At 50.8% G+C, this 23,986-nt stretch overlaps 1 protein-coding gene and 1 pseudogene across 3 annotated transcripts in view; both read left to right on the top strand.

Moving 5' to 3' along the window:
- Positions 1-23,986, top strand: part of ATOH8 (atonal bHLH transcription factor 8) — a 41,909-nt gene that overhangs the window by 17,630 nt on the left and 293 nt on the right. Inside the window, exon 3 of one of the 3 annotated variants that reach the window (XR_004424830.1) lies at positions 12,962-13,031. Coding sequence is in view for 2 of the 3 variants with exons in the window: in XM_033124910.1 (XP_032980801.1) it covers positions 11,246-11,392 (147 nt within the window). In the remaining variant the exon portion in view is untranslated. Of the gene's footprint in view, positions 1-11,245; positions 11,408-12,961; positions 14,029-23,986 lie in introns of those variants that run through there. The other 2 variants (XM_033124908.1, XM_033124910.1) reach the window with 2 other exon arrangements.
- LOC117033040 (ragulator complex protein LAMTOR3-like) lies at positions 7,028-7,502 on the top strand (annotated as a pseudogene).

Genomic DNA, 23,986 nt, shown 5'->3' with positions numbered 1-23,986 from the left:
AGGCCTTCCGCTCTCTGCCCAGAATTCATGGCCATCTGGGGCCTGGCCCAGTGCCCAGCTGCTCCCCTATTCAGTCTGTCCCTTCCTGAGCTCCGCCCAGCAACTCTGCCAGAAACCAGGTCGGACCACCTCACTTCCCTGCTCGGGACCTTCAGGGGCTCCCCACAGGCCAAGGATAGAAGCCAGACTCCCTTGCAGGACACCTAACCCTCCCCCTCAAGTGACCTAGCTCCAGCCGGTCACTCCCTGTGTCCCAATTTACACTCCAGCAACACGGAACTCCTCACCCAAAGGGGCTATTTATGGCCTCTGTGCTCATGCTGTCCCTTCTGTCTGGCTAACGCCTGCTCATTCTGGAAGGCTCAGCTCCTCTTGGAAGCACTCCTTGACCCCTACCCCAGCCTCCTCCTCAGGGACCCATGGCATGGCCCCCTCTTACCTCACTTCTCTTACCATAGGGGTGTGTGCTGTCTAATTCAGGCGAGTATCATATGATATACTATGAAGTAATGATATAAAAAGTGCTATTATGTGATAGTCTATTCTGTGATAGAGCGTGGTTTATGTCATTACATTATATTTGTAGGTGATATATTACATGATATATTATGCGATATGGCCAATACACTACATTATTTACACAATGTTTATTTGGTGCCTGCCTCTTGAGCTAGACTGTGAGCCTTTTCATCTTTATGTCCGAGCTCCTGTCACATAGTAGGCCCCCAAATAATTACACACTGTTCCTTCAACTAAAATTCACACTGCGGGGGCCGAATATTCCTGTGCTGAAGGCAAAGACTTCAGGGAATGATGAACTAGGGGCTTCAGGACACAGCCAGGGAAAGGCCGGGGCTCCCCCATACCTCCATGTGGGCATCTTGTGCCCTTGTTCCCTTGAATCAGTGAGAACAGCTTTGCATTTCAGACCACAGAAAACCCTCAAGCAGCAGCTTAAATTAACAGAGGCCCCCGTTTCTCACAGTTGAGGAGGGAAGCGGCTGCTTCCTGGTCTCCAAGACCCTGGTGATGTCGGGGCTCCCAGCTCCTTTTGGTCTTCACCTCATGGCTGCACAGTGGCTGCCACAGAACTGAGCACTTCATCCTCACACTGCATCCGAAGGCAGGGCAGAGGCCTCACCTCAAAGAACATTTCTCTTTATCAGTTCAGTCAGTCCTACGCAGACATTCCCTACCCGCCCGGAGAGAAGGGGTGCTCCTGCAACGGAGAAAGACCTGAGGTCTCTCAGCTGGGAGGGCAGCACGGTGAACAGTCCGTCACATGGCTCATTCCCGGAGGGTTGCTTTGTGATGAGGTGGTTTTCTTCCCAGTGGTGCGAACCAGTGTCATAACCTTAACCACAGTGAGAGAACCCCTTTCACGAGCTGGTCCACTCCTCACTGCAGCCTGCAAGGTGAGAGCCATTAGCCCCATTTTCTGTTGATTGAAGTTCAGAGAGCCTCGGTGGCCAGGCCAGGCCCCTGGCGGTCTGGTACCTCTGCACAGCGCTTTACAGTTTGCAGAGCCCTCTCGTGCCTGTTACTGTCTTGACTCTTGCAGCTGCCTCCTGAGGCTACATTACTAACCATGGAGGCGAAATGAGGAGGCTGGGACCCAGAGAGATGAGCTCCCCCAGGATCACACAGCTGGGCGGGGCCGGGCAGGACCAAGGCAGGCTCTTCCAGCCCCGTGAAATAAGCGCTCCTGAATGCCCACTATCACTCTCCTCTGCTCCCTGCAAGAAGCTGTGAGCTGCACAGGTGTTGGCAGCACCGGGCCCGGGGCTGGGAGACGTGGGTCTCCAGCCCAGCCACTCATGAGCTTTGTAACCTCAGACACTTGCCTTCTCCAAGCTCCACTTTCCTCATAAAAAATGGATAAAAATGTCTGTGGGTGAGGTGAGTTCAGGAAACAATGGCCATGAAAGGGCTTGTCAGTTCAGTTGGAAATGTAGTGCAGTCAGAGGGGGTTCCTGCAGGACACTGCTGATCCATCAGGAAGGTGGCCAGAGGGACCTCGAGCGTCCCTTCCCCACCCACTTACTTAGAGAATGGATACCAGACTGGGCTGCCCACCAAGGACTTGATTTTGCTGCCAGGCCCAGGACACCAGGTCTGTCCCTCTGCTGTCTGCCGTGTGTGTGTGTGTGTGTGTGTACACACCTGCTCAGGTGTGCTGGCACATCTACAGGCACCGTCTGTCAGGATCAGATGGAGGGCCTCCCACGTGGTGGGCTGAGTTCCTGTCCAGGTAGAAATGGGGTACACACTGGCAGATGACTGAAGGTCTCTGCTTCTCCCTCAGGGGTCCGGAGCCCCTAGAGATGGTCCCTTGATAGCAGGTATGGCAGAGCCAGGCAGCTGGGTTCATGCAGGGGCAGCCCCACGAGCCCCCTCAGAACGTGTAGGACAGCTATACAGTGTTGCTGAGAATCACCCCACCTGCTCCATAACAGTGGTGTGCTCCTGCCACCGTGTCCCCACCACTGCGTGCACGCACAGGACATGGGTAGGCAGCCTGCATGGTTATTCGCAAACCCACCTCTCCACACATACAGTGATTCTTCACTTGTTCGTTCTCTTTAGTTACATGAGCAGAAAAAGATGAAGAAAGCGTAACAGTCCTGCACATTTATTTAACAATAAATAGTTTTGAGTGTTTATTATGTGCCAGGCATTGTTCTAGGTGCTGGGTCCTTTAGAAAACAACACAGACAAAGGCCCCGCCCTTTGGAACACAGAGCAAATGACACAGAGGCCATGCACAAAAGCTCACAGGAGAGCCAGTCCAGACCTTCTTTGGAGCCCACGCCTCGCAGTCTGTGCAGTTCTTACAAGCTTCACTCCCTGGTGTCTCAGATCAGAGCAGCTGAACAGAAACAACCAATCGAAGTGGGAGGCCAGCTCCTGGAGCAGGTGCAGTGACAGCACCCAGAATCACAGCCAGTGGCCTAATTGTGTGGGAAGAAACAAAAACAAAAGGCGCAACGCCAGAGGCTGAGAAGAGCCAAGAGGCTTGGGGCCATTTAGTGTCGGGGCAAAGGGCCCCAGAAGCCTCAAGGACCTGGGGAGTCTTATGTAGACTGACGTTTCTGGGCTTGACCTTGAGTTGTTAAGAGGAAGCTAAAGTACATCCAGTAACATCTGGTTGAGAATGCAGGGAAGTGCATCAGTTATTGGGAGAGGACCTGCCCAAGCTGTTTGGCACAGAAAGCAAGAGGCTTCCTTTCTCTAGGGAAAGTTGCATCTGCATCGGGGCTGCTCCTCCTAGGATGTCAGTGTAGGGAGGGCAGGGATCCTTCTCTGTTTCGTGCACGGCAGTAACCCCAGGACTTCAAGTGGTGCCTGGCTTAGTCTAAACACTCAGAAATATTTGCCAAATGAATGGAAGAATGGAAGCGCAAGGAAATAAGGTGTTTCCAATTGTCTTCCACAGCTAATGGGCAGCTCCTCTGTGCCTAGTACTGAGTGGGCCCCGGCAATCTAAAGTGGAGACCCAGTTCTTGCCTCGAGGAGCTGACGGGAAGACACACACGCTGGGTGTGCTCTGACATACGGTGCCTAATGCTGACGGCTTGGCTTTGCAGCCATTGTGTTCTTTAATCCTGCCTACAGTACTACCGCATGTAGTAGATTACTATTTCTACCATTTTATAGGTGAAGAGGCGGAGGCACAAAGAGGTGAAGCTCAAAGTCACACAGCTGGTCGAATGGGGAAGTCAGGATTCAAACAGAGGCTGTCTGATGCCAGAGCTGGCACGCTTAACACAAGTGCCACTCAGTGGGTGTGCGTGGGGGACTGTGTGTGTGTGTGTGTGTGTGTGTGTGTGTGTGTGTATACGCATGAGTGTGGGTGAAAGAATTGTTTCTCTTCCCAGTCTCGGCCTCTCCTTTGTGCATCCGGAGGTGTCCCTAATGGTCAGGGTGGTAGTAAGTAAAGAGCCCTGATCAGACCTCTCCCACCCCTGCCTGAATTCCACGGTGGATCTATAATCTAGCTCTGAAGGGCTGAGGGATGATGGGAAGGGCTAGGGGAGGTGTTTTTCTCACCTTAAAACTGCATTTTCACACTGTTTTTGCAGAAATCATTTGATTATTTGGTCTGTCCAGGGGCCTCATGGCCTCTCTCAGCTACCCCATTGTTACCTGCACTGGTCCTGAAGTATCCAGAGCTAGACTCCTTCCTGGGGGTTTCCTGGAGACACACTGTGGTCTGTACAAAGGCTGGCCGGCCAGTACTTTGGCATGAATTGGCTTGTCTGGTTAGTGCCCCATCACTCCTGCTGTCACTTTGTGGTAAGGACCAGGGAGGGGAGGACTGAGAGATGCAAAAGAGTGATGGCAGTAGTTCCCCGCCCTGAGGAGGCAGGTCCCTCCACACTGTGAGTGGGTGTGTGTATGTGTGTAGTGGGGGACAGTTGTGAGTCAGGGAGCAGCGGGAAGCTGCAAGAGGGAGGGCCTTCCTTCCCTGGCTGGGGCACCTATCTGCTCAGCTGTCAGCTCCTCTCCAGCCTGGGTACCTCCTCTGGCTTTGGGGCAAGGTCACGGGCTCCGTGAGCTTCTGGGTCTGGCAGAGCAGCATGGAGCCGAGTGGACTTGGCTGGACAGCATCACAGGATGGGAAACAGATGGGAAGCTGCAGCAGCTGGGCCTCAGGCCTCACCCAGGCCAACTCGACCCTCACAGTGCCCTGTACTGTGGGTGGGGTGGGGGCCAAGAAAGACAGATAGGCTGACGGACATGGAGAGATAAACACAGGAGAGGCCAAGAGAGAGTTGGCACAGAGACATGCAGGCAGAGCGCAGAGAGAGAAACAGAGAGATTGGCAGCCAGAGAGAGTGGCCTGCAGCCCAAGAAGGCGTCAGCACGGCGGTGGCCTTGGGTCTCCCTGGCCGTCCCTTGCGGGCCTAGTGGGCTCCTTACGAGGTCTGGCCCTGGCTCCGGAAGTGCCAAGACTCCCATGGCCAGCCACCTTCCCTCAGGTTTCAAGGGACGAAGGCTGAGGTTTTCTTAGAGCCGAGGGATGAAAGCCGGGTGAGTAGTTTGGGGACTTGCCAGTCCCATTTGCCAGGGAAGAAGCGGAACTCTCTAGGAGTCAAGGGTCTGCCTTGCTCTGCTTCATCCTAGCAGTGTGATGGACTGCTGTGAAGAAACTGTTCAGGCCCCCATTTCCTGCAAAATGGAAGCAGCAATGGCCCCATCTGAGGGACTGTGTGAGAAAACACATCCACAGGCGTGCTGCGTGGTGCCTGGCCTGAGGCTGCTTGCAATAATGGTTGCTCTGAGCACTGAGTCCTTTTCCCAGGCCTGGGAGGACAGATGTGGGGATCCTTCTCTCAGGAGCTCTGGTGGAGGTATGTGGGATGAGCTAGGAGATGATGGCAGTCGCACCAACAATAATTTGGGGCACAGAGGGATGTAGGAGGAGTTAGTATGAAATGCTTCGGGAGTTCAGAGCAAAAACACGTTTTCCCAGCCTGCAGTGGATGCGGGGCTGAGGGTTACAAGAGGCTGGACTAGAGCTGGTCCTCCATTGTCCTACATCAGGGACACAGCCAGCAAAACCCCACCCCCCTAGCACAGTGTGGGGTGTGTGCACAGTGCGTGAACAGGAGACCTGAGACCCAGCTCTGCCCTAGCATCTTAGCACAGGAGGGGTCTGCTGGGTTACTTGCTCTCATCCTCAACATTGTCTGATGTGGCTGTTTCTTACTGGTAGGAAAGTTCTTCTGTATGTCATTGACTGACTCTGAGGTTTGAGCGTACCCACGGGCCTTAGTAAATGAGGGGTTTGGCCTGCTGCACCCAACCTGGGGTGTTGGGGCCTGTGGGGCGGGGTGGCCTCTGAGCAGCACAGGCAGCTGTCCACACACCGCAGCCGGGATCCCCAGCCAGCTCAGTCACTGCTGGTCAGCAGCCCGCAGAACACCCGGGGGGGATGGGTAGAACCGACGGCACTTAGCAGCAGCAGTGGTTTTCAATTTTACCCTGGAGTTGGACTGTAAGCTGCCCCAGGACAGGGATTGTAACCCCGGTGCCTGTCACAGAGCTGGCACCCAGTAGGAATTTAATATATCTTTGTTGAGTAAATGAATTTTTCTCCCAATTCATGGTTCCCAGGCAGATTCTCCTGGCTCACAAGGGGCTCTGGCCATAACTTTGCAACTCTCAGACGCCTGGGACTTCTGAGGGCCCTCCCAGCCTGGACACAGTGTGATCCTTGATTCACGCCATGTTCCTGCCCTCGGCAAATAGCAGCCAACTCCAGCTGCTCATAAATTTCCTGCCTGTCACCCATGGCGCCCAGGCCAGGCGGGGCGGGAGGCTCTGGGGGTGGGTTGGTCATACCTGCTTCCAGTTCCCTGGGAAGTTTGGAGGCTGGAAGCCCAAGCTTGTGCCTGTGCCCAGAATAACCTCAGCAAAGCCTGGCCCTTGGAGAAGATGTGAACGCAGATCTGCCAAATGCAAAGATATATGGGCTGGAGTCTTAGAGACAATACAAACACCAGCTACGGTGCAGTTTGCACAACATAATTCCACTTTCATAAAATACTATATAGGTGTGTCTAAGCATAGGGAAGCAGTCCCCCAATACTGTCAGTGGTTTGCTCTCGGTGGGGAGATTGGCGTGATTAAAGAAATTGATTTTCTGTTCACTCTTCAGTATTTTCTAATTTTTCTATAGTTAATGTGCTACCTATGCAAATTTTTAAAAAATTTAGGAGAAGAGGCCACAAATCCTGCGACGGCAGCTTTCAGCTTTCAGAGGAACCTGTCTTTGAAGTTGTCCCTGAAGTGATAGCAGGCAGCCCAGAACCCTGCTGCCTGGAGATCCAGGCAGGCGAAAACTGGATAACTGGTGCCGCTTTGCCCTGTGTTCAGGCCTGGGCCCACAGGTGGCACGGGCAGTGAGCTGGAGTAGGACAGGATGTCCTTTCCGCTTTCCTTTGGGCTTAGATCTTGGGGGGTTGGGAGGAGGAGTGGGCTAACGCGTGGATTTTGAACCTATGGGAGAAAAGGGTTCATCATGGCAAATGACCTACAGTGATTCCTGTGTAAAAAATTTGCAGGTGTCGAAGGGTTCCGCGCTAGTGTTGTATCAGATAGAGATGGAAGGCCTGTTAGGAAAGTGGCCAATGGCAATGCTCCAGAGCATGCGCTGAGACCTTATTTCTCATCTACCTTTGCCCTTGCAGCAGACCAAGGGAGAAAACTTGGACTTTCAAAAAATAAAAGTATCATCTGTTACTATAATGCCTACCAGGTGGTTCAATTCAACTGTTTACTTTTGGTGGTGAGCTTCATAGCCAGCAGCAATGCCAATACAGGACTCATTGTCAGCCTAGAAGTGGAACTTGCTCCATTATTTGAAGAATTGAGACAAGTTGTGGAAGTTTCCTAATCTGACCACGGTGTTGATGTCTACCTTGTCTTCATTGTAACAGACATATCAATTCAGCAGTCTTTAGACCACAACAGTACTTGTATCCATGTACTCAAGAAAGGGCCCCTTTTCCCAACTTACACTAAAGAAAGAGCCTACAGACGTAATGTATGGACAGAGTGTTATTTTTTCTTGTATAGGATCTTTTCTTATTTACTGAGATCTGGGGATTCCACAGAAATAGGTTCAGTCTATTACAGACCCAATGGAGCTAGTCCAGTTACCAAAGCTGCATGAGATTCTATTTGGTGGGTCAGAATGAAAATGGTACTTTGATCTACTTGCGCCACGAAGTACTCCCTATGGTACAATACGCCCAGGCCCACAGAATGAAGCAGACTCTTTATTGTGAATAATAATGAGGACTTACCCTTTTTCATATTGTTTTATTTCTTTGCATTGAGTGTGAGGAAGATAAAATGGCTTAGTAAAAGTAATAAAATCAGTACAATCAGTAATTTTCCTATGTATATATTATTTTGCAGAATAGATGAATGTTACTAATTGATTTGATTCTTCTCAGAGGGTGCTGCTTTTTGATGAAAATGAAAATGATAGCTAATGGTTTTCTCCCCTACTCTGTTTTCTATAACCAGTGTCCTAATGTTTGTGTGTTCTTTATAAAATTTAGATGTGATTCACTATTGAACTCGGTTTCCAATATTGGTAATGTATGTAAATATGGTAGTACAGCCATTTCTTTCATACATGAGTAGGAATAAAATAGCATTTTTAAAAGTAAAAAAATAAAAAGCTTAACAGCTTTATTGAGATTATAGTTCACCCATTTAAAGTATGCAATGCAGTGATTTTTAGTATTTTCACAGATATGTGCAACCACCTCCACAGTCAATTTTAGAACATTTTCATCAGCCTGAAAAGAAACCCTGTATGCTTTAGTTACCACTTCCTACTCCTCAGTCCCCCCCACCCCCACCCCCCAGCCCTAGGCAACCACTAATCTATAGATTTCCCTGTTCTGGACATTTCATGTGAATGAAATCATACAATATGTGGTTTCTGGTGTCAGGCTCGTTTCATTTAGCATACTTTTTTCAAGGTTCAGCTATATTCTATCATGTATATTGGTACTTCATTCCTTTTTATGGCTAAATAATATTCCATTGTATGGATATACCACACTTTGGTTATCCATTCATCAGGTAATAGACACGACTTATGTAATTTTAAAAATTGTGCTTATTTTTTTCAAAAAAGATTATGTTGAAAGCAAATTGGTCAAGATGCAGTTGGTTCAAAGTGACTATTTCTGGTTACTTGTTTTGAGGCTTTTCAACCTGTTTATTCTATATTTTCCAACACCATTTAGTCAAACTTAGGACTCAGCTCTTTGTGGGAATGTGAGCCAGCATGTTCCAGCGATTCTGCTAGGCGCCAGGTCGTGACAAGGGCACGGCCCCACTGTCTCATTGATTCTTTGTAACTTACCTACTGTGCTCATTTTAAAGATGAGGAAACCGAGGCTTGGATACATGAACCAGCCTAGCAAGGGCCCCACAGCTCGCTGACTTTGGTGCCATCATGAACCCCAGAGTTCAGCATTCAGAATGGAACATGAAACCCCCTTTCTAGCCCACACATTGGTGTACTTAAAAGTGAAAGATAAAATAATGCTTAATGGTGTAGGTCTTGAGAAATACATCCTCCCTGCTTGTCTTTCGTGTTTTAATTTTAAAATAATATTTGAAATTTGACTTCTCGTTTTGGAACAAACCAATTTTAAAAAACTGTCAGGATTTCAATCCTACTGGACAACTTTTTCTGTAGGTAGAAGGCTATATACAAATTGCTTAAATATAGGAAAATGTATAATTTGAAAATAGTGAAAAATGGTTAAGTAGGTAAAGTGGACATCAGAGACTGAAAATGAATTTAAAAGGTAAAATAACTTAGAAGGCAGATGTAATTGTTTTTTGTTTTAATGCCCCCAACGTGGTAAAAATTACCCTGCATCACATAGGAGTGGTCAAGAGAGGAAACCAATCTGCTTAAAGCCAGAGGCAAACTCAGTAAGCAGAGGAGGTATAATTAGGAATTAAAAAAAACTGGAAGTGGACAAAAGCAAAAAACATGCAAAATTGTTCTAGGGTTCACAATGACCAAAAGTTCACCCAAAGCACAAGCACATTTACAAAAATTCTCAATGTAACATTTGACATAGGAGACATATCCTGTGGTATATAAAAGCTCCAGTCAATAAAATACCTGCAACTAGAAATATTTATTCACTCACTCAACAAATTTTTATTGAGATGCTGCTCTGCGTCCAGCACTGTTCTAGGCACAGGGGCCACAGCAGGGAATAAAGCAGACCATGTCCCTGTCTTAGCGGAGCTGATGTTCTGGCTACAAACAAGTGAACAGCTAAAAGGATGGTTTCTAAATGTGATAAACTCAACCACTTTGCCACACTGACCAAATCACCTCGATCAGACTCAGCATGTCAGACCAGCCGAAAGGGACTGGAGAGGATATCTTGTCTAGTGGTTTTCAGAGTTTGTGTTAGCAGCAGAACCTGTGTTGAAAGGGCATCTTCTGTGATGAGCGGCTGAGATGCAGGGGCTCCTTAGGACAGTGAGCCAAGAGCCTTACCCAGATGTACCTAGAGCCTTGGCCCACAGTGGAAACAGCACCCACGAGAAGCCAGAGCACGAGGGATGCGAGAGGTCCTCTCAAGCTGTGCTTCTCACACTCGGTGATGTCGCCGGGCAGGGGTCTCTGGTGTGGTTGTCACAGGAGGGAGTACTTGTCAGCCTCCTCCTCTGTATGTGCAATTACTCACGCATACTCACACCCCTTATCCCCCCACACAGCCCCTTCTGAAAGGATAGCATTGATTTGTCTCTCATTCCTCAGCCACAACTGATTGGTCCAGGGGAAAAAATCTGACTGAGGCTGGACCAATCAGGGTCTCTGCTGGGCATTTGGGGTTGGGGTGCTGAGAGACTGCGCCAGTTAGTAGTCTGGCAGGAAAGACGCCGATCACTGCAAGTGGCCCTGTGCTGTTTTTCACAGGTGCCTACAGGGAAAGGGTCACACATTGCCCCCATTGAGGTTTGCAAGCCCTCTGCTGCCTTTCCTGAGTCTTCCCCCTGGCCTCTCTGAAATGTCCTTTTGCAGCCTTCAATAAGCTTCACTTTACCAGAAGGTTGGCGTGAGTTTCTACTTATGATGCAGTTGTAATCACACCATCAATTGAGTGAGTTCACAAAACACTGGGTAAAGTCACATGAATTTCTTTACTGCAGGACTTTACAGAGCCTTTAATATGCTAATAGTCATGGTGATTTTCCAGGATGGAGCCAAGGTTTGTGGTGTTTCCAAACTCGTGGGATATACCTCAGCTGGCTAGTGTTCTGCAGAGTACCTCTTGTTGGGGAGTGCTAACCCCCTGCTGTACAAGTGAAGGAATTAAAACAGAGAGTGAGGTACGCTCCCCTAGGTCACACAGCTGGTTAACTGTAGAGAAGGTTCTGGCACCTAAGGCCTCTCAGTGTTCTTCCCCCCACGCCCTGTTTGATAAGAGGCTTCCTTGGGTGGAAGATACATGTGCTGGGACTTCTGGGCCCAGGTAGGTGGTGGGAACATAGGTCCATGTAGACACAAGGGAAAAGGTGCGGTCAAGAATTGAATGTCAGGTTTTGGCCAGAGAAACTGTCTCCCTTGCTTCTGGGTGGTAGCTGTGGCTTCAGCAGAGTGTGAGAGCCGACAGAGGTCTTCGGGCTGGGGTCCGGCTGCCCGGACACTCCAGCTGATGCAGCCTTCCACGCCTTCCCCCAGGCCACAGGCAGGCTGAACAAGAAAGGAACTTGGCTGTCCTTGGCAGGGCCCGCCCAGGCAGTCAGCGCCGGGATGACGAGGGCTGTAAATCACCCCGTGGACCACAGACCCAGTGCCATCCCCACGGGTTTCCTTTCCGCTTCTTAATCCTTCTCCTCAGACTCGGTAACAAAAAGCAGATTCCTGCTGGGGCCAGCCATGCACCGTGGGCTCCGAGAATGAGAGCCTGGCCTCACCACATCAAGATGCTTCCTCCTCTCACTTTCCCTTTTCCCCTTCTTCGCCTCTGTTAGCTGATGACACACCCTCCTCCTGGCCCAGCTCCCTTGCCCTCCTTGGACCCCCCTTCCCGCCTTGCCCCAGCTTGCACCTTGGCTGCCTGCCGAGCCGGCCACCCCAGGACTGTGGTTCGCAGCCCTCCAGTCTCGTGGTTTGGCTCCATCCCGGCTCCCCGAGCCTCCGTTTCAGCAGGAGCAGCCCCTGTGTGGCAGAATAAACACTGCTGATCTGGATTCAAATCCTGATGCTGCCAACTTCTAGCACTTCTTTCTCTGAGCTGGGGATTGCTCACCTCTGAGATGCAGACGCGAGGAAGCTCCCTGGCCTGTCGGAGGTGCCTGACAAATGTTTTGCTTCAAAAGTGCTTGGCTGTTTGTGCAGGGCTGTTGCGAGAATCAGGAGAGAAGGAGTATTTGGACCTGCTTTATTAAGGCTGTGCTGGTACTTGTTTGCATGTTCTGGGCGGACTTGGAGCCCTCCTAGAGCTTCTCCACCAGCTCTCACTTCCCCTAGAGGCTAAAACCCCAGCAGCTCCCATGACCCTCCCCATCTCCTGTGCCTTCCTGGTAGCAGGTCACACCCTCCAGTCAGTTTTCTCATGATCAAACACCAAGTTCAGCTGCCAGTGTAAAGTTTCCACAGGTCCGGACTGCGAGGAACTTTTGGTCGAACCTACGGATTTTCAAATTATGCTCCTTAGTGCCCTGAGTTCTCAAGATGTCCCGGGGAAGACAATACTGGAGGAAATGCAGTAGGACTCTGGGTCCCCTCTTGATGTGTCTCCCCCACTTCGCTGCTCCAAATAGACCAGAACCAGGTTTATCTGTGTTCGGTGTTAGGATCAACAGCTCAGACTTCATTTCTACGGCTCAAAAGAAGGCTTGAACTTGACTGACCTGCTTCAGTTGTGTCATTTTAAAGACGAGGACACTGAGGCTCAGAAAGTTAAGTGACTTGTCTCAGATCATCCACTTGGCAGGTTGCAACTAGTCTGCCTCTTGACACCTGGTGTAGTGCTCTTGTCTTCAGTGTAGGGAAGGGCGCGGCGGATGGCCGTCTCTGCGGGGCAGGCCTGACTCTGCATCCCTCTGAGGTGTGACTGCTGTCTAAGGACTAGGTGGCCCTGAGCGCCCTCTAACCCCTGTGTCCCTGCCCATTCCCCCGAACCAACATAAGCAGCAGTGGCTCTGAAATGCCGAGAGGGGAGTAAGGGGGACAAGTGGTCTCTGGAGGCAGCCAGCCCTAGGTCCAAATGCTGGCTCCACCACTTTCTGAAGCCCCCAAGATGCAGTCCCCTGCCTGAGCTGTACCACTTCCTCCCAGGGCAGCTGCAATAATTAAGTGAGAGGAGGTCTGGCACCTGGTACAGGTCAACCTTCTGGAAACAAGAGTCAGGACAAGTAGGGGTGGCTTCTGATGGTTGGTTGTTTCTTTCAGGAGTGACCGGCCATGGGCTAGACCAAGAACGCTGCTGTGGGCCCTCTTTCCAGTCGAGCCTGAGGAGAAGGTGAGCTCGCCAAGTCCAGCCTCGTCTTCTCCAAGAAGCTGCCAGATGCTCAGACCACTGCCTCTCAGGGTCACACAGGAGCACACCTGCCTCCCTCACCCTTCCGCCCTACCCCAGCCACTCCACAGTGACTTCGCACTTTGCCCTCTGCCTGGTGGGGAGGGGAGAGCTCAGCCTTCCCCTTGCCTGGGGCCCGAGGCCCACCATCCGGCTGCAGAAATTCATTGCCAAAGAGTCCACAGAGACACTGAACAAAACGTGGTGAGAAAACCCCACAGAGCAAAGCCACACCGTTGCCCTATGACTTTTGCTCCTCCTGTTGCCTGACTTCTATCTCAAGCCAAAGACGAGTCAGCAATTCCACTAGGAAGTCACGGAAGGGATGGACATTTGGTGACTATTGGAAGCACCTGGCCCTCCACCCTGGACCTATGTTTCTACACTGGGCCCTGAGCTAGCTGGGCGCAAGATAAGCCTCCTGAGGCTGTGAGAGGCAGCCTAGGGGTGCCAGTTGGCAGTGGGAGCCGAGATCCCGGCCCCTTTTCTCCCTCCCACTGGCTGCTCAGGTCTCTGACCCTGATTCTTAATGTTCCCTTCTTGGGTCCTGAGCATCACGGGAAGGGGGGTCATTGGGGGAAAGAAGGAATATTGACCACCCCACACCCCACCCCAGGGACCTGTCCCAAGGCGACCTGCCTACGGGTCTTTTCTCCTGAGTCAGCCCAGGCAGCCCAGCCAGCCACTCCGTGCCTGTGGCCCGCCTGCCTGGCCGGGCAAGCAAGATGGCACCCTGCTTGGAGGCCAGTGGTCTGTCACTGGTTATGCAGGGGACAGCAGGGAGGAAGGGACCAGGGGGATAGGTCAGTATGTCGGGGAGTGGGGCATGTTCAAAGCCAAGGCCTGCTCCTTTCTTCACTCAGGAGGCCAAAGCTGTTCACACCTGTGCTCAACCATCTGCTTCAAATTGAAGTAAAAGCCCCAACATGTAAAGAAAACACTTGCGTGTGTTTAGTGGACTCTGTGGGTGGGGTGACCAAGATTTTGGCTGGTCAGTCGAGGGGGTGTGCATTGGGGGAGGAGATAGGTTGGTCTCCCCCTAGAGGTTGAGAGCCCTCCAGGAAGTGGGCAGTGTGTGAATGTGTGAGTGTGTGTGTGAGTGTGTGTGTGTGTGTGTGTGTGTGTGTGTGTAAAGGGGTAGAGGGGGCCCTCACCATGACCTCAACCTAGACTAGTGACCAGGAGGCCCGGTCGGGGACATGTGGGGAGCTCCTTCCACTTTGTACCTCACTTAATCCATACCATCAGTTTATGAGGTGTGGGCTCTATTTTTAATCCCGTTTTATAGATGAGGAAACCAAGGCCCCAAGGAGAAAGGGCCGGTTAGTGACAGCTGGTTCTCAAATCAGGGTGGCCTCCCTCCAAGTTCTGTGCTCTTAACCCCTTTCCAGCCCCATAGTCCGGTCCCAGCCCAAAGTCTTTGAGTAGCCTTGTCATGGCATCTCACCTCAGTGGGCCTGTCTAAAATAGGGACAATAAAGGCCCATGGGGATGGCGGAGGGGGTAATAAGATTAGAACTAGGAAAGGGCTGTCAGGGTGGAAGTGCTGTGCCGGTGGGGCAGGGCTGCCCAAAAGGAGGGCGGGTGCTGAGGAAAGAAGGCTGTGCTCCTGCGGATACAGGTCTGTCCCTTGGTTCCACCCAGGGTCACCCTCCCTTACCTGTTCCTAAGGCTCCTGGGCTGGGGCTGGAGTGTCTGCAGGTGGAGCTGGCTGTAGGGAGCCTCCTCTTCTCGCACTCATGTTTTCCCCCCTGCATGGCTCTTTGCCAAGGACCAAAATCTGGGCCAGAAGGAGGGGACCCAGATCGCCCAGAGCACTCCTCCTAGCACAGGTGCCACAGAAGCAGGCTAGACAAAGCAGGCCAGAGCTTGGAATGGGGGCTGATAGGAACAGTTAGGAAGGGTCACTCTCCCTGGTACTCCAGGCACAGGTCACAGCCCCTCAGTGGTACCTCTGAACTTCTGAGTGACGCTGGTGGCGGGAAATGTGGACCAATCAGCATCAAACTTCTTGACACCAGTGGACCCTTTCTGTTACCAAAGGGCAGGGTGGGGATTACCCCATCCCACTGCCAGGGGACCTGACCCATGGCCTTACCACCCAGAAACAACCCATGGCCTCCCCTCCCCACCCCTTTTCTACTCATGGCCTTCGTTACTCACTTCCCTTTCACTCCCTGGCATCTATTGATGGTCAGCTGCATATCGACACTAAGCTAGGTATTGGCAATAGAGAAATGGATCCCATGTAGTGCCTGTCTTCACAGAACTCATGGTTTTGTACAGACAGACAAGCAAATAATTATGATATAGTCAGATGACTAAGATGATGTTGAGAGCTTCAGGAAAGAAAAAAACTAACTCTCCCTGGGGAAGTATCAGGAAGGCCTTTCCTAGAAAGGGGCCATGGGAGTTGGGTCTTGAGGGATGAATAGAAGTTTTCTGTGCAAAGGAATACTTAGCCCTGACAGGACATTGGAATCACCTAAGGAGAATATTAAGTATTTATATAAAGTATTAATGCCGCCAAAGTCTCATCACCATAAATTCTGATGTATTGGTCTGGGATGTAACTGGGGCATGGAGAGTTAGAAAAGCTCCCCAAGTGATTCTAATAAGCAGGCAAGGTTGAGCCACTGGTTTAAGTGGGCTTAGGTCTCTGACAAAAAAGTGATTTAGAATCACTGATTGTGGGATACAGGCTGTGCCAAAAATGGGGAGGTGTGTGTGTGTGCATACACATACACGTGCTCGTACGTATATGACTGATTAAGAAGTCCATGCTGTTCTTTTCTTTTCCAGCTTCTTCCCCAGTGCAGCAGCTTGTGTTCTTGTGCATCACACACACACACACACACACACACACACACACACACACACACACACACACACACTCATCCTTCTTGTGTGCACATGCACCTCCAGACACATGCTTGTGTACATTCCCAGGTAGGGGAAATCCATTTCAGACAGATTCAAATTCCATCAGCAGTCTCTAAACAGTTTTCTGTAAGCAACCATGCAAGAAGACACTCACCAAAATAAAAATTTTGAAGAGCCACCCTCCTGGGGCCTTGTGAGGGCATTCCCAGGCCAGCCGAGGCTTCATGGTCACAATCATTGGCCGATTGGTTTTTGGCACACCGTCCTTACTTTGTCACTCACTCTGGGTCCTGGCCCCGCATGCCAGTGATGACTCATCAGCCACCAGCCACAGAGGCACAAGGGGACCCCCTTCAGGGACCATGGGGACCTATGTGAGAGGCCCACGTGTGCACCTCTGTGTGCATTCCTGGTTCCTGCAGTACCATGCTTCCTCCTCTTGGCAGGACGAAACCACAAAGAACGGCTCCAGAGTTGGAGATCTCCCCAGCTCACAGGCTGAGCCTTACAAGGCTCTTCAAAAACTCCACGCATATATGAAGTTCAGACAATTAAGTTCGTGAACTCATCCTAGAAAAAGCTACATACCTCATTGCTGAATATCACTACGGTCACCTTAAAAGTACTCCCCTTGGGAAGCTATGCACTGATGCTAGTGCCTAGTCCACCCTTCAAAGCAATTTTGGAACTCTTTTTTTGGAATGGCCATCAGAGCTGTCGTCGTATTACGGTTGATGTCCTGAATGTCATCAAAATGTCTTTCTTCCAATATTTCCTTTATCTTCGGGTAAAGAAAGAAGTCATTGGGGGCCAGATCAGGTGAGCAGGGAGGGTGTTCCAATACAGTTATTTGTTTCCTGGCTAAAAACTCCCTCACAGACAGTGCCATGGGAGCTGGTGCATTGTCGTGATGCAAGAGCCATGAATTGCTGGCAAAAAGTTCAGGTCGTGTAACTTTTTCACACAAACTTTTCAGCACTTCCAAAGAATGAACTTGGTTTGTCCATTTGGTACAAATTCATAATGAATAATCCCTCCAATATCAAAAAAGGTTAGCAACATCGTTGCAACAAGTTCGCGAACTTAATTGTCCGACCTTGTAGGCGGCACTGCTTCCTGGTTGTGGCGTCAGACTGCCCCAGGAGAGAGGCTTAAGTTCTGGGGAAGGGGATTCCGTGAGTCCCTTTCTGAGCCCACAGATTGGCCAAGGTCTGAAGTGGGTTCCATCTCCCCACACTGTACTCCTTTCTGTCCCCATAGCCCACCACTCTGTCCTGGGACCTCCTCCTTCCAACTCACCATGTCCTCCAAGGCCCTGTGCTGTCCTATTTCTTTTCCTGATCACCCCCCACCCATCTCCCCTTTCTCACCAGCCTGTGAGACATGAGTGGGCAGGTTCCAGGGGCCGAGAACTGGAGAGCATAGTCGTGTGCAGGGACTGTGCTGAGAGCTAGAGAAGCAGAGCTCCCTGTGCCTGTAATACAGGGCAGAGATGTGGGGACAGCTGATTAGGCTGAGACAGGCGCTGGGCTGTGGTCAGCCATGGTAAGCCTGCTAGGCAGCTGGAGCAGGGACTGCATTTACCTTCCTCCTTCCATGCTGTTTCCTGAGCTACAAAGGGGTCGTTGCCAGTAGCCGGAGTGACAAATAAGCTGGCCTTTTCAGAGCAAGTCTTGGACATCTCCAAGTGTTTCCTTCAAGGGGATCTATATTGCCATTCTCACTCTGACCTCCTGCTGCCACCCCACCTGCATAGCTGCATTCTGTTTCCAGGCTCCAGGGGGATAGCGAGGCATGGAGGGGCCCTGCCTGGGCTGGGTGGGGCAGGGAATGGGGCAAAGGGCAGTTGGCCTCTCCCTTTTCTCCATGGGTTTTCACCTTCCCATGCATCTCCCCTCTGCTCCCCTGCACCCCAGACAAGCTATATTTGCCTTCCTGAAGCCAGGCTCCCCAAGGAACTTGGATTTATAACTGATGACTTTGTTTTACAGATATTTGGGCACATGTCTAATCTCTGGATAGTGCTAAGAATTCCTAGAGGGCAAAGGTTGGGTCTGATTCATCTCCAAATCTTTGAAAAGGTCTTGCAAAATGTATATATTGGTTTTTTTGTTAAATGAATGAATAAAAATTGGAAAATATGACTGATAATTCACGCATTTATTTTCTTCCTTCCACAAATAACTACCAAACAACTAATTTGCCCAAGACTCTGAGAAAATGGGACACAGGTCTTTCCCAAGGCCTGAAAGAGGCTCAACAGGAGAAGGTCCAGACAGAGTGGAGTCTGGGCTTGGGGCTTTTTGCTCTTTCTTGGCTGAGCCCTTGAGAACTGAGCTCCTGCAAAGAGGCTAGCTTCAGAGCACCCTCATAGCCTGGCATGTAGTAGGTGCTAAATAAACATTTAATGAATGTATGTGGATGAATTAATGAACCCTGCCACACTCCCTTACCACCCCACCTCAGACGTCACTAATCAGGGACCCTGAAGCTGCTTGAGTTCATGACAGTGTTCCAGGCAATCACTTTGAATCAACTGAAGAGATGTGCTTTCTTTGCCATTCTGGTCTCAGGGCTGCCCTGGAGTAAGTTACAATGGGAACACCCTCAGGCAGCCTTCTGGGGCACCACCAGGGTGATGTGACTGAGGCCATGTTAGGACGTCCCCTCGTTATTGCTCATGGGGCTGTATGGCCACCTCCTGGCTGGCCTCCCTCCCTGTCTCGGATTTGTTTGTGGCTGACCCTTCCTCTGCTATGGCTGATAGAGGTTTATTTCTGAAGCCCCTCCCCTGTGCCCATCGCCTCATATCAAAGTCCAGGCTCCTTAGCTGCCCATCGGACCTTTCACGGATGGTCCCATCCTCTCCTCTAGTGTCCCCAACAGCTCTCCAGTCGTTGTGACTCCCAGTTTGGCCGTCCAGGGGCACTGTCCGAATCCCAACCTGAGACCCTAATAGCCTCTCTTTCTCAGTCATGTCCCAGTTTCCTTTTCTCTGGCTGCCCATGAAACAAGATTCTTTCTGAACTCTACTGTTTGCTGCAATGGAAACAGTTCTTTTTCATCTAACTTCCCTCTGCTTGTATCTACCCAGGCCCCCTGGTGCCCCCAGAACTCGAGTCCTCTCAATCGCAGAATGTGGCCAGGCAGACAGACCCTGCTTTCCCCGGCGGCAGTGGCCTATGTGCCTGCCCCGCCATCTTAAGTGCCTTGTTCATATAAATAAAAGCATCTCCCCCGCCACCCATTTCACTGGGAAACCCAGCGTTGCCCCAGATCTCTGAGGCTTCTTGGGGGCTCATATCCCAGTGGTTATCCTTAGCTTAGATCTCTTGGGTCCTCTGAATTCATAATCTCTTTCTCAACTGCCTCCTATTGCCGATGGCTTCTCTCTACTCTGGGAGCATAGCCACCTTTCCTTGATTTCCCCAAAACGTCAGTCACATAGGGCAGTTGTGTGTACAGGAATTATTTTTCTCTTTCTTAATGATTTTAAAAAATGTTTACACTCATACAAAAATAAACAAGACCTTGCTATTTTCTTTCCAATTTATTTAGCTGATTTCATGTATTTTTGACAGGTTCATCATGTTTCCAGCAGTTAAAACTATTTTCCCCTCTGGCTTCACTCCCTGACACTACATTTCTGGGCTGTAACTCACACAAAGTTGTCCCATAGCTGGGGCTTGAATCCAATCTTTTTTCTTCAATCTAACATCCTGCTATCCAACCCCAGGTCACCATCAAACCTGGTGCTCACCCACCGTCAGCTGAGCAGTTATCCAGGGTCTCCCCTCTGGGAGGAGCGACGCATGCCCTGGACCAGCCATCATCCCACCCCGCGGTGCTGTGAACTTAGCCCTGTGCCAAGCGCATCCCCCAAACCACCATCAAAGCCATCTGGCCCACAGACACCAAGCATTCATCCTCTGGGTTTTCATTTCCAACTCCACAACCAGAAGTTGCTAGAGAATGTCCCTTTGCACGCACACACATGCGTGGAACACACACATTTTTTTTTTCTTAACCCAAAATACTCCCAACTCCCACAAAAGAAATCTCCATTTTTGAAGAAGAAAATAGAACAAAAAAACCCCAAGTTTTGGGGTACACACACTTTGGGATAGCTATGCTGACCTTTATTTTCTAAATGAAAATCAGGGCAAGGGGTTTGACAAAGATTTTTATGCCTCTTCCATATATGAGAGGCAGCCTAGGAAGCCAGATGTGGCAATTTAATGAAGAGCTCTAAGATGAATGGGACGAGGCCTTTTAAGGACAAAGTGTTCAATGATCCTCTCCACTGGGATCACGGCATAATATATCCCTTTCGTAAAGGCCCTGAAAAGTCCTGCAGTAAGAAAACCCATTTAAATTTGAGAACTGATTGTCTCCCAAACTTATATGACACACTTACTCTTTAAATTGTTTTTATTGTGGTAAAATATACCTAGTATAGTATTTGCAATTTTACTCATTTTAAAGTATAGAATTCAGTGGCATTAAATACAATGTGGTGTAACCATCACCACTATATCCCAAACTTTTTCATCACCCCCAACAAAAACTCTGTACCCATTGAACAATACCTCCTCCCTTCCTACCTCCACCCAACCCCTCGTAGCCTCTATTCCACTTTCTATCTCTGTGACTATGCCTATTCTATGTACCTCATGTAAATGGAATCATGCAATATCTGTCCTTCTCTGTTGGGTTTATCTCAGTAAGCACAATGTTTTTAAGGTCTATCCACATTGTAGCACGTATCAGAACGTTGTTCCTTTTTATGGCTGACTAATGTTCCATTATATGGATATGCTACATTTGGTTTATCCACTCATCTGTTGGAAGGCACTTATTCTTTATTTCATGCCCTGACCTCTCGTGGGACACCAAGGAGGGTCCTTGAAACACAGTTTGAGAACTGTGGGTGTATGGAGCCACTGGATGTTTGGATTATGGTAGGCCAGGGTTTTCTTACCCACACAGTTGCCCCAGGCACTACAAGGGCTCTGGGCTGCTTGGTGTCCATACTCAAGGCAGAGGCGGAAGCCCCCAAGATGAAGCCCTGTGGAAAGTAGCCGTGAGGGGTGATCAGCGGTCTGCCCTGGGAGAAGGCAAGGGAGAGCCTTTTCCTGTAACCCTCACGGGACATGTGGCCCTGCTGTGCTGTGGGGACCCGCTGAGATGACGGACAGCTCAGTGTTGGTGACATCTGTCAGGGCTGCCTTGCCTGTCTTTGATGACGGGACTGGACAGCAGCCAAGCTTGAGGGGAGCAGTTGCCCGAGAGGCCCTGGCCCCCTTTTGGCGGCCTCACAGGTGCTCCCTGTCCTGTTCCTCCAGGGAGCTGGACAGGCTGTTCCGAGCTACTGCCCTCTCCCTGCCCTTCCTTGTCAGCCCTTCCCATAGAGACCCCTTTGTGGCAGGAGACCTGCTGGGGACAAGTCGGGTATGTGCTCTCTTGACTCAACCGCCTTTTCAAAGGACTGTGCTGCAGCCCTCTTCTCCCACAGGAAGGGATTTGGGACTGGCCAGTGAGGAAATGCCCAGGGTCCAGGCTCCTGTGACTGGGGGAGAACGTGGGTCCCCTGGGAAACTGGGAGGCCCGGAGTCTAGCTTGGCCTGAACTTCAACTCTGTGTGTGCCCCTCTTGAGTACAAGTAGACAGTGGCTCTGTGACTCAAGACCCCTCCCAGCGATTTCCCACCTGGGCCCCAAACTTCCTTGTCCAGACTGCTTGCCGGGTTCAGGGCTCAGATTACAACTCCCCACAGGAGCTGGAGCCTTGTTCTTGCTAAAATGGCTGTATTTCTCCTCCTGAGGGATTATCTTTTGAGCCAGATAATTATTTAAAGGTGCAAAGATCTTTTGGCGTTGTCAAACAAAGCAAAAACAACAGAGTATCCTTAGAGAAATTACAAATAAATGAGTGTTCATCCTTCTAATCTGGGTACGGGTCACCTCACCAGACCCCAGACCTGCCTTTCAACTAAAGGTCCTTTGACCTTTGTCCAAATAGCGTGCACCTTGGGCCTCTCAGCACACCCCCTTTTCTTCACATGCACTATTACCTGCCTCTCCATCCATCTTCCTGGCTCGGTTGTACACTCCCCGAGGGTGCCGTGCACATCTATCTGGCTGTCACCCCAGTGCAGGAACAGCCCTCAGGACTCGAGGCATCGATGCACAGTGCTGCTGGCCTGGGCCAGAAGAGCACCTGGCTTCTCTGCCCTGGGAGGGGTTGCAGGGCGAGGGTCCCACCCATCCCACTCTGCCTGCAGGTGATCTTGCAGAGCACAGCAGAGATTCAGGTGAGAGAGAAAAGTATTAAGTAGATGAGCATTTGCAGTGGGAAGTGAATAAGGAGCAGGAGCCAGGTGGAACACAGAGAGGGACCCAGCGAGTACTGAGCTTCTCCGGTCCACAGCTGTGCACAGGACTGAAGTGGCATTGCCTCCCCCGCACGACAGGGTGGAGGGTGTTCATGCCTACCAGCCTGTCTGTGCCTGCTTCCCAGGGGTTGAGGCCCCCTTGAGATCTGCCTTCTCCCAGAGCTCGCTCTTCTTCTTCCACTTGGGCCAGGACTGTTCTCAGGATGTCTGTTGCCTGCTCCTAGAGCCCAACCCTGCTTGCAGCCAGGCTTCTCCCTGTTCTCCCTCCTCTGCCAGAGCCCATATTGCCTCTCTTGGGTTCTGCTTCCTCTCAACAGTGTGGTGTCCTCAGTGTATGGATTCAAGTGGCAGCAACAGTTCCCAGGCAGCCCCTGGCATGCAGATTATCAAAGGGGTCAGGGGCCCAGACGCTGGTTCTCAACCCTGCCACTCACTGGCTGTGTGACCCAGGGCAAATCACTGCCCTCTCTGAGCCTCAGTTTCTCCATTTATAAAATATGTGGTTGGAGGACACGATGACTGAAGCCTCTTCCAGCTACATAATTCCATCTCTCTAGAAAATATCATTCCAAGACAGGCTGAGTTAAAAATCTGCTTAATTTCTACTCTAAATTTACCAGTGTAAGACTGCCCTGGCCCACCAGGCATTACCCAGAATGGGCAGGAAGAGGCATTTCATTCCATCTGCTTTTCTCACTCAGAGCTGGCCTCAGCTCGCCTGTCTCTCCCCAGACCCTCTGGCCCCTCCCAGGGCTGTGACCTTCCTCTTGGTCAGGGACTCATTTCCTCCTCCAGGCCTGTGTACTTTCCCAAGGAGGCAGCGCCTGTCCCTGCTGCCTGGATGCTTCCTCAGAGGCAGGGTCTGGGCCAGCTTGGCAAGCAGCTACTTGCTGTTGATGGGACTTAATTAACGTAGGGATCTGCTTTCCTCCTGGCCCTGGTGAGAGGCGCCTCCTCTGGAGCTCAAGGACACAGGGTACTCCATTGTTCTCTGGAGAAACCCAGCTGCCCGCTGTCACTGCTCGTCAGGGTCTGTCAGCTGCTGCCCCCTTGCTCCTTGTTCTCCGCAGTTCTTTCCACTTGTCCAAGTGCCCACCCTCAATGTTGTCAAAGTGCTTTCCAGGGCTGGCATCTTCCAGTCATTCTTCTTTGGGATGTCCATGCTAGGTTCACGGTCATCCCTAGTCCTCATCAGACTTGACCTGTCAGCACATTTGGCGTCGCCCATCCCCCTCCCCGAACTAGAGTTCAGTCTCTCTGGGTCGTCTCCTACCTCAGGCAGCTCCTCCTCAACCTCCTTTGCTTGTTGGCACGCCCTGGGTCTCCGTCCTGGGGTCTCTGTTCTTCTCTTTTCTTCCTTACTTACTCAGGGTGCCCTGCCCTTTGTAGGCTGTTGATTTCCAAACGCCTATCTGCATCCCAGAGATGGCTAGATTCCACTCAGAGTAAAGCCCAATCCTTACAGTGACCTCCAAGGCCTGCTCCCCCTGCTGTCACCTCTCTGACCTCACTGCCTGCTACGGTCCTTTGTGTGGTTCTCTAGGCCTCTAGGCCTTTGCATTGGCTGTTCCCCCCACCTAGAATACTCTACCCTCAAATATGACTTGTTCCCTCATCTTCA

Source organism: Rhinolophus ferrumequinum, chromosome 13 (assembly GCF_004115265.2).
Source record: "Rhinolophus ferrumequinum isolate MPI-CBG mRhiFer1 chromosome 13, mRhiFer1_v1.p, whole genome shotgun sequence".
Lineage (NCBI taxonomy): Eukaryota > Metazoa > Chordata > Mammalia > Chiroptera > Rhinolophidae > Rhinolophus > Rhinolophus ferrumequinum.
This window is presented reverse-complemented; position numbering and strand designations above follow the sequence as displayed.